Here is a 9,799-nt window from a genome sequence, read left to right as displayed (position 1 = left end):
ACAAACTCTGCTGTGGAATATGAAATCTGATTATCTCTAATCATCAAAAATAATAATCAGGAACCTGGAGCTATGACTTGCCATGGAAGTCAAAAAGGTCGAGTTCTATCTTCTATCATGGATGATCAATTTGTTTAGGTAGTCGCAGAATTTGTCAGGATTGAACACTTTCCGTACGACCAATTGTTGGATTTTTTGCAGATTTGGGCAGCGCTCAGTAATTTTGGTCTTTAACTGGGAAGACCACAGTTTCAACTTGAATGCATTCACTGCATGACAAAGATGTGCAGATTAGGTGGATTGGCTATGCTAAATTGTCCCTTAGTGTCAGGGGGACTACTTAGGATAAATGCATGGGGTTTATGGAGACAAGGCCTGGGTGGGATTGTGGTTGATGCAGATTCTTTCTGCACTGTAGGATTCTATGATTCTATGACAAATCTCTGTCCCACCCCTGCAGTTCATGGTTCAGCTCATTCAATTTTGCACTTATGTGCGTAAGAAACACAGCGTAATTGACAAAGGGAGGGAATTCAGGGTAATTTCTGCAAAGTGTAACAAAGCCTGCATTGGCACCCAGCATTGAGGGGCCCCATCAGTTATGATTGAAACCAAATTTTTGATTGGAATATTTTTCTCTCAAATTTGTTTCAGACATCCTTGCCTCTTGTCCTCTCTTTGAGTGGCAAAAGAGTGAGGAAGTCCTCCTTTGTTGTTGCATCTTTGAATGCCATGCAAACAAAAACAATCAGCTGGGCTGTATCTGTCATGTCTACTGACTCATCAAACTGCAGTGAGAAACATTCACAGTCTGGTAAGTCTTGATGTATTTGCTGAGACACATCCTTGGACAACAATTCCACCCTTCTGGCTACTATTAAAGAACCAAGTGGCGGCATGCTCTTGATGGTGGTTATAATGTCATTTTTGTTTTTAAAGTATTTGAACAAGGCATTGGCAGCAACCATCATAGCCTCCTTGATAACTTTGCCATCGGTGAACAGTTTCTTATGTTTTGCCAGCAGATGGCTGATGTGAAAAGATGCCTTTTTGCCAGCCTTGGCTATAGCCATTGGCTTTGAAAACAGTGACTATTAAGCTTGCAATATTCCTTTTAACTCCCCAACTTCCTTTGTCCAAATTCCGCTATCTAAACGGACATTTTCTTGAAATTTTGCATGCATTATCTTGTGATATTGTTCCAAATTACGGGGCGATTCTGCAAAAAAAAACGAAGTCCTAATGGGCAGGAAAACAGGAAATTTTCCTGCCTGTTTTTTGGGCGTACTTAGTTTAACAAATCTCTGGCATCACATTGTCTCAGGGAGTAAGGGGCGGCCTCATCCCACTGGAAAGGCTGGAATCAGCATGCTGAGTGGGCCACTGCACATGCACCCATCTGTCAGAGGACTTCGGCACATGCGTAATGGCCTCCCGATTTCTTCCCAGGCCGCCTCTCCCAATCGCTGGCCTTCCCAAACCTCCCCCCCCCCGAGTGGGCCAGCCTCAATCACCAGCCCTCCATGTGCAGCCCTGATACCCTCCCCCCAATAGCCTTTCTCCCTCTCCCTCTCAATGATCTCTAATGTAGAGTGCAGAACGGTCCCCCACCACCACCACCACCACCACCACCACCAATTGGCCCGGCCCCCACTAGGCTCCATCCCTCTGGCCCACATGCAACCAATTCTTTCCTATTTTAGGGGACAAAGTTCGTATAAATAACCCTATTTTTTTTGTAAGGCTCGATTTTTGTATTAAAACACTTTTTTTGAAATATACAAGTGAACAATGTGTTTTGAATCAAGTTGGTGGGGGGCAGAAACATGACTGACTCTTCATTATGGTGAGTCCATTTTGCCTGGTGCCCAATGGGTAGTGCCAGGGTGCCAGGCTGGCCGTGCCTCTGTCCTCAACAGTGGGGTGATCACACCTCCTCCCCTTTGATGGGGAACAGCATTAATCCCTGCTGGTGGGAACCTGTCATGGCGGGGCTGGGGGAGACACTAGTGAGCCTGGAGAATACCGTCCTGGGCTCGCTAATCATATAAAAATGTGATTTGCCCAAAAAATGGGTGTAATTCTCTCCTGTTTTCAAGCTCATTCGGCACTTAGAATATTTTTGTTAAGATCGCCCCAGTTTGAAGCATATTGATAGCAGGAATATTGGCTGATCGTTTCAAGTAAATTTTGGGTCTTTGTCTGTTTTTGGGAGGCCAATGACTTTGGACCTGAGCCAGAATTTTAACAGTGTTCCTTCTCATATATGGCTTTCATAAAGAATTGGGCTAGTCAGGAGAAGGCCCGTGGGCCAAGACATTCAGGAATGATGTTGTCATAACCAACTCGCTGGTGCTCAATTTGGGCTCTGCAGGAGCCACTCAGTCCTGACTTCATTACAGCCTTGGTCCAAAGAGGGAGAGAGGAATTGACCTCATGAAGTGAACAATGAGTGTGCTGGTCCTTCACATCAATGCTGTATTTCACTGACTGTGGCATCAAGGAGCCTTAGGGAAAACGGAATCAATGAGAATCAGGAGGAAAATTCTCCAGTAGTTGGAGTCATACCGAGCTCAAAGGAAGATGATTGTGATTATTGGAGGTCAATCATCTCAGACATCACTGCAGGTGTTCTTCAGGATCCTAAGCCCAACCATCTTCAACTGCTTTATCAATGTCCTTCCCTCCATCATATGGTCAGAAGTGGGTATGTTCACTGATGATTGCACGGATACTGGGACAGTCCTTATCCATAGGCAGAAAGATCTAACCTAGATTTTTCATCTGTTGCATTTGTGCACTCAGCAGGCCCAGATGCAGGCATGAAAAGTGCTTCTGGCTGCGATCAGCTCTGGAACCAGTTATTTTGTGCTGGCTGGCCAATTAACAGGCAGCCAATGTGAAACACACACTGGGAGAAGCTGAGTGCTGCCTGGAAGATTGGGCACCCAGAAAAGGGAATATTTGGGTTGGCGTTTCTAATGTGTTCCCTCGGGGGACAGCCACGGCAAAGCAGACCTATAAAAAAAAGTGATGGAGAAACTATGTAGAAGTTCTAGAAGCACATACCAACACAAGCCTGAGTCCCCAGACAAACTTAAGTTTTATTTCAGCACTGACATTTCATCCTGTCCTAGATCGAGGTTGAAGCTAAAATGGAAAGGCTACTTGGCCAATCAGCCCCCCTGCCAATCATAAAAGCAGATGGGCCATGTGAAATTGCATTCAATTGGCCCCTTCGTAGGCTAAACTGCTTGCTTGGTTGTTGGCGGGTGTCTCATGCATGGGGGGGGGGAAAGGTACCTGCTGACTGAAATATTGCTCGAGTGCACAATGACATCAGGACGCACATCCAACAATTTCTTGTGAGATTTTAGGTGCTTCTGGGTTGGGCGTGCGGCTGTCTGAACAACAGAAAATTCTGGCCCTGGACAACTTTCAGGCTTGGGTTGTTAAATGGTAAGTAACATCAGCACTACACAAATGCCAGGCAATGATCAGCTCCAACAAGCAAGATGCCCACAATCTCCCCTCGACATTCAATGGCATTTATAGAATCATAGAATCCTACAGTGCAGAAGGAGGCTATTTGGCCCATCAAGTCTGCACCAACCACAATCCCACCCAGGCCCTATTCTCATAACCCCATGCATTTACCTTAGCTAGTCCACCTGACACTAAGGGGCAATTTTAGCATGGCCAATCCACCTAACCTACACATCTTTGGACTGTGGGAGGAAACCGCAACACCCGCAGGATCTCACGCAGATACGGGGAGAATGTGCAAACTCCACACAGACAGTGACCCAAACCGGAAATCAAACCTGGGTCCCCAGCTTTGTGAGGCAGCAGTGCTAACCACTGTGCTAATTTATCTTTGCTAAAACCCTCCACTGGGGTTTAAACATCCTGAGGGTTACCATTAATGAGAAACTTAACTGGATGTGGAGATGCCGGCGTTGGACTGGGGTGAACACAGTATACACTGGGGTGAACACAAACTTAACTGGACCAGCCTTGTAAATATAGCTACAAGTGCAGAGCAGAATGCTGCAATAAGTAACTCGCCTCCTGACTCCCCAAAGTTTGCCACTATCTTCAAGGCACAAGTCAAGAATGTGATGGAATACTCTCCCCATACCTGGGTGAGTGCAGATCTAACAACACTCAAGTTAAACACCATCCAGGGCAAAGAAGCCCATTTGATTGGTACCTCGTACATCACTTTAAACATTCACTTCCTCCACCATCGCTGCACAGTGGAGCAGTGTGTACCATCTAATAATGCACTGCACCAACTCACCACAGATCCTTGAACATCTTCAAAATCTGCGACATCTACCACTGGGGAAAACCACACGCCATCCTGACTTGGAACTATATTGTCATTCCTTCACTGTTTCTGGGTCAGAATCCAGGAACTCCCTTCCCAACAACACTGTGTGGTTATACCTACATCATGTAGACTGCAGCAGCTCACCACCACCTCCCAAGGGTAATTAGGGATGGGCACCATTGCTGGCCGAGGCAGTGATCTCCATGCTGAGAAAGAATAAGAGAAACATCAGGATGATGGTATGTTGCTGCCTTATTCAGCTTTTTAAATCCCACTTCACTCTCATCCGACCAACTAGCATAGTGCAAATTGCAGGTGGTGAGAGCATGGGCCTCTCCACCCGACGCTGCTAAACTCACTCCAATCTCCTATTCTACTTTCAGAGTCCCAAAATGTTCTCTCCTGACAGTCTTTACAGCCCCATCATAAAGATCAAGGGCAGCACAAAAGCTCTAATGAAGAAGTACTATCACAATATTGATTGACGCTTGCTGGCAGCAGCTCAGAAACTGGTACTGTGTGTACCTCTGAGCCTGGTGTAGAGTCAGGGTCAGGTGAGTGAAATAAAAACAAAAAATGCTGGAACTTTATTCAGTGGATGAATGATCTGATCCCGCCGACTATGGGAATCATGGTTTGGAGACAAAATATATGTTTCCTGATAGTAGGTTCGACTGTTTGAATTTTGTTCTCCTGATTTTCAAGGTAGTTAAAGGTGGGTCAGGCTTCCCGATGAACAATGTCTGGAACCCTATTTACCTGTATTAGCATCTCATGCTCATTAAAAGGCCACTTCACCAGAAATAAGTTGCTCTCGAAGTTAAGTTTCTGCAAGCCCGATTTGAGAACTTTCAGTTTGACAGCTGAATTTAAATTGCATGCACTTTGTAAGCTTCACCTCTTCAACAACTTTGAGGCCTTGAAATGCTGATTTCACCTTTTTGGGGAATTTATATAACTTCGCTCATATCAAGTGCAAAGGCTGGATGTGGGAGGCAGGCTAAGCGGGGACATGGGAAGCCCATTAATTATATTAAAATGCATGGCAATGGGGTTCCTGCTATATATTTTCACTGGGATTCTCTGAAAGAGCATCCCGCCCAAGCCCTCTCCTCTGCCCTATCCCCATAACCCTGCACATTTTCCATGGCTAACCCACCTGACCTAAACATCCTTGGTCACGAAGGGGCAATTTAGCATGGCCAATCCACCTAACCTGTACATCTTTGGACTGTGGGAGGAAACCGGAGCACTCCGAAGAAACCCATGAGACACGGGGAGAACATGCAAACTCCACACAGTCACCCAAGGCTGAAATTGAACCTGGGTCCCTGACACTGTGAGGCAACAGTGCTAACCACTGTGCCACTGTACCACCCTTGTTCCTTGAGCTTACATTGAGCTTCACTGGAACACTGTAGCAGACCCTAGACAGAAAAGTCAGTATAGGAACAAGATGGAGAATTATAATAACGGCTGGAAGCTTGGGATATATTTGTGAACTGAAATGACAGTTCTGCAAAGCAGTTTGGTCTCCCCAGTATACAGAAGACCACATCGTGAACAATGAATACAGTACACTAATTTGAAAGAAGTAAATCGCTATTTCACTTGGAAGGAGTGTTTGGAGTCTTGGGTGGTGACAAGGAAAGAAAAAAAGGAGATATTTTGCTGTGGAGAAGGGACGGGCTGTTGAGGTGACTGAACAATAGACTAGGGTATCACAATGGAGAATCGTAAGCCAGGCATAGAGCTGGTATCCCCTGTCACCCAGCAATCACTCTCCAGTTCTTGTGGTGGACCAAAGATGGCAGGCAGGCCTGACTGCTACAGAATGAATGCAGCATGGCCGATGCCAGGATAGTGGACATTCGACAGGATCTTCTGGACCCATAGCCTGAGACTAATAGCATATTAAAGGACTGCCAAACTGTGTGGTTATGGCACATTAACATGTGGACTCTGCAGGGCCATATATATGCAGCCAATTGCACCCTATACCATTGGGCATCCTGCTAGCCTGGCTAAGTTATGTGCCCACTCCAACTGTTTCTCTTTAATAAGGGTAAAGGTCATGTGTGCAGGGCATCTGATGGGATGATGGACAGCGAACTGTGAGAAATGTTGATACAGGTGCCTGCTCCTGCCTGGGTAGATCCTCTGGCTTAGAAATTTAGTGTTAAAGTCACCTTAACAACCACAGGCAGTGTTATGTTTTTCCTGCTTTGTGGTGGCATCATGTGGCACAGTTCAGCTATAACCACCATGGTCAAACACAGGTGCCTTAGACGCTGATCCTGACTGTGGTGGACATGGATGTGCTTTCTGAAGACCCTTGGATGGAAGGGCTCCTCCTCCTCCCTTTTTGCAGTTTCCCCTACTTGCTGCATCTGCCCATTTCCAAGTTAAACTGCAGCCCAAAAGAAACTGCAGCTATAGTTCCCATACCAAAGTAGATTTGCTCCTGACAGGCCAACTGCTTCCTCTGACCTTTGTCAAAATCCAGCACCACTTACTCATATTTCCAAAATGTTTGCAAACTCCTCCATTAACACTCAAGACAGTATTTCCAATATCTTTGAATCAACAAAGGAAAATTAAAAGGCACTCATCTGAATCTTGTCCGATGATCTCTAAGTAGCACAGGTGGGAGACTCCCTTATGCAGCTAAATGCATGGGAGTGATTAAGGATGGGTGTTATCTAGACGTATGTGCTCAAAAATGGCAGATTGCGTGACAACTCAGCATTAGAGGTTGTTTGAAATAATGATCTGTCCACTCTGCATGCTTCTGTTGTACACATGGCATGCCTGACCCAGCACTTTTACAGCCGGGGAGTTGCACAGCCACTGTGATGAGGTTCCATCATACTGTGTACAAAAGTAAATAGATAATTTGGAAATAGTACAATAATTGGAGCAGCGTAACCTGCAAAGGAAGATCATTACAAACAATAAGAAATTTTGCAACAATATGCTATCAATTTGCCTGACATACCTTCAATTCAAAAATGGAAATATATTGGAAGTTTTTTTAATGGTCTTTGCTACTGAGATGAACATGAGTAACACTGCAGCAAATTTTACATTCTGTTTAGATCCCTAAGCAAGAAGCAAATAGCCTGACCAGAGGTTTATTTGAATTCCTTTTGTTTCATTTTGTTTTGAAAGATGAACGTGTTTTGCTATAGAAACAGCAAATAACATCTTGTTCAGCAGTCCTAGGCTTTTCATTGGGGAGCAGATTTTGATCGTAAAGCCATTATTTTCTTCTGATCATGTGGACAACTTGCTGTTTTCAATCTCACTGTGATTAAAACAAAACAAGTGTTTCGATTAATTATATCATTTTCCCTTTAATGGTAAATTTGCAATTATATAGCACCATGTAAATTATTTTGGTTGCTATTATATAGGCAAAGGCAGGAGAAAGTGTCAGAAGTAAGATGAAAAATCCACAATTCTGCTTTTCATAGTATTGGTTGAGATTTTTAAAATTCATTTGTGGGACATAAGCATTGCTGGCTGGCCAGCATTTATTGCCCATCCCCATTTAAAAAGTTAGCTTTGGTATCAAGAAAATGTCTTGTTCTTCAAATGCTATGGGAATTTTATATTTACTAACAAAGCCATATGACTTCCATCCCAATGACATCAATATGATTAATAAATTTGATAGAATTTGCCAGTAATGACTGTACCATAAGATTTAGGGGGAGATTTTCTGTTCTCATTTTTGGGGGCTGGATCAGGAAATCCTGAGGGAGTCCCAAAACATGGCTTACGCCAGTGGGGTTTTCTGTATCGATTTTCCCTGTTCCCTGCCAATGACATAATGAGAATTTTAAAAATTCATTTGTGGGACTTGGGTGTCATTGGCTGACCAGCATTTATTGTCCATCCCTAGTTGTCTGAGGGCAGTTGAGAATCAACCACATTGCTGCGGGTTTGGAGTCACATGTAGGCCAGACCGGGTAGGCACAGCAGATTTCCTTCCCTAAAGGTCATTAGTGAACCAGGTGGGTTTTTCCAACAATTGACAAATATTTCACGGGTCATTAGAAGGTTCTTAATTCCAGATAAACCTGATATCATCCCAATTTGAATTAATTTAAATGTCATTATCAGACCTTTATACCAGATAGATCCCTGCCCCGTCAGAATCTCCATTCATGTCACTGACAGACCTATAACAATGGGTCTGCTCCAATGTGTACCTGGCACTGCCTGGGTATTGCAGTGCCAGGGAAGTAGTATTGGAGGGGTATTTCATGTCGGGGTGGTGTTGTGTGGGTGGTGGTCCATGGTTTCCACGTTGCTTTTCTTGCCCACTATGCCATTTTGCTTAAAAAACAGGAAATTCCGCCCTTAGGTTGTCTATGGAAAACTAAAGGAACAATCCAGGGTAAAAATAATTAACAAGGGGAAACTAACTTCAATAGGATAAGAATTGATCTGACCCAGATAAATTAGAATCTAAGATTGGAAGACAAAACTATAGATGAACAATGGACTGCCTTTAAAGAAGAGATAGGTCAGGCCCAGTCAAGTATATTTCCATGAAGGGGAAATGTCAGAAAAACAAATCCTGAGCTCCTTGAATGGCAAAAGTGATAGAGGTTAAGATGAAGAAAAATTGTGCTAATGCCAAGTTGTCAAGTGGATAATACAACCAAGAACAAGGCTTAATATAGAATTTGGATGGTAATTGAAAAAGCAAATAAGAGTAGCAACAAACAGAGACCATGAGAAGAAATTGGTAGCCAGCATAGAAGGGACTCCAAATATATTCTATTCAGGAGCACAAAGAGGAGAATTAGGGCCAAGAGGGACCAAAAAGGTGATTCATGCATGAGGGCATGAGTATGGCTGAGGTATTAAGTGAATACTCTGAATCTGTTTTTATCAAGGAACACAGATCATGGTGAAAGAAGAACTCATTTAGACATTTTAATGTTCTAAAATTGATAAGGAAGTGGTACTGGATAGGCTACCTGTACTTAAAGTTGATAAGGCATCAAAACCCAATGAGACGTGTCCAAGTATACTGCAGCAAGTGAGAGTCAAAATTGTGGATGCATTGGTCACAATTTTCCAGTCTTCCTTAGACTCATGGGTGATGAAATAGTATTGGGAGAATTGTGAATGTTACATGCTTGTTCAAAAATGAAAAATAACAGACCAGTCAGTTGGGAAAACTTCAAGAAACAATAATTCACAACATAATTAGTAGTCACTTGGGAAAAATGGGCTCATTAAGGGAAGCCACCATGGATTTGTTAAAGGAAAACTATTTAACTAACTTGCCTGAGTTCTTTGATGAGGTAACAGAGAGGTTGTGTAAATGGATTTTCTAAAGGCGTTAGATAAAGCGTTGTATAACAGGTTTGTAAGCAAAATTTAGAGCTCATGGAATAAAAGGGAAAGTAGCAACTTGGACATGACACTGGCTGAGTGACAGGA

General features: G+C 43.6%; 1 protein-coding gene across 1 annotated transcript in view; it reads right to left on the bottom strand.

Annotated features, from left to right (window-relative positions):
• Window positions 1–7,161: 7,161 nt before the first annotated feature.
• ankar (ankyrin and armadillo repeat containing) overlaps window positions 7,162–9,799 on the bottom strand; it is a 113,219-nt gene continuing 110,581 nt past the window's right edge. Inside the window, exons 24-25 of the mRNA XM_078227713.1 lie at window positions 8,038–8,157; window positions 7,162–7,265 (exon numbers count right to left, since the gene is read on the bottom strand). Of these exons, the coding sequence (XP_078083839.1) occupies window positions 7,162–7,265; window positions 8,038–8,157 (224 nt within the window). The remainder of the gene's footprint in view (window positions 7,266–8,037; window positions 8,158–9,799) is intronic.

Source organism: Mustelus asterias, chromosome 14, assembly GCF_964213995.1.
Source record: "Mustelus asterias chromosome 14, sMusAst1.hap1.1, whole genome shotgun sequence".
NCBI classification, from domain to species: domain Eukaryota; kingdom Metazoa; phylum Chordata; class Chondrichthyes; order Carcharhiniformes; family Triakidae; genus Mustelus; species Mustelus asterias.
Note: the sequence above shows the minus strand (reverse complement) of the source record. Positions and strands in the feature narration are given on the sequence as shown.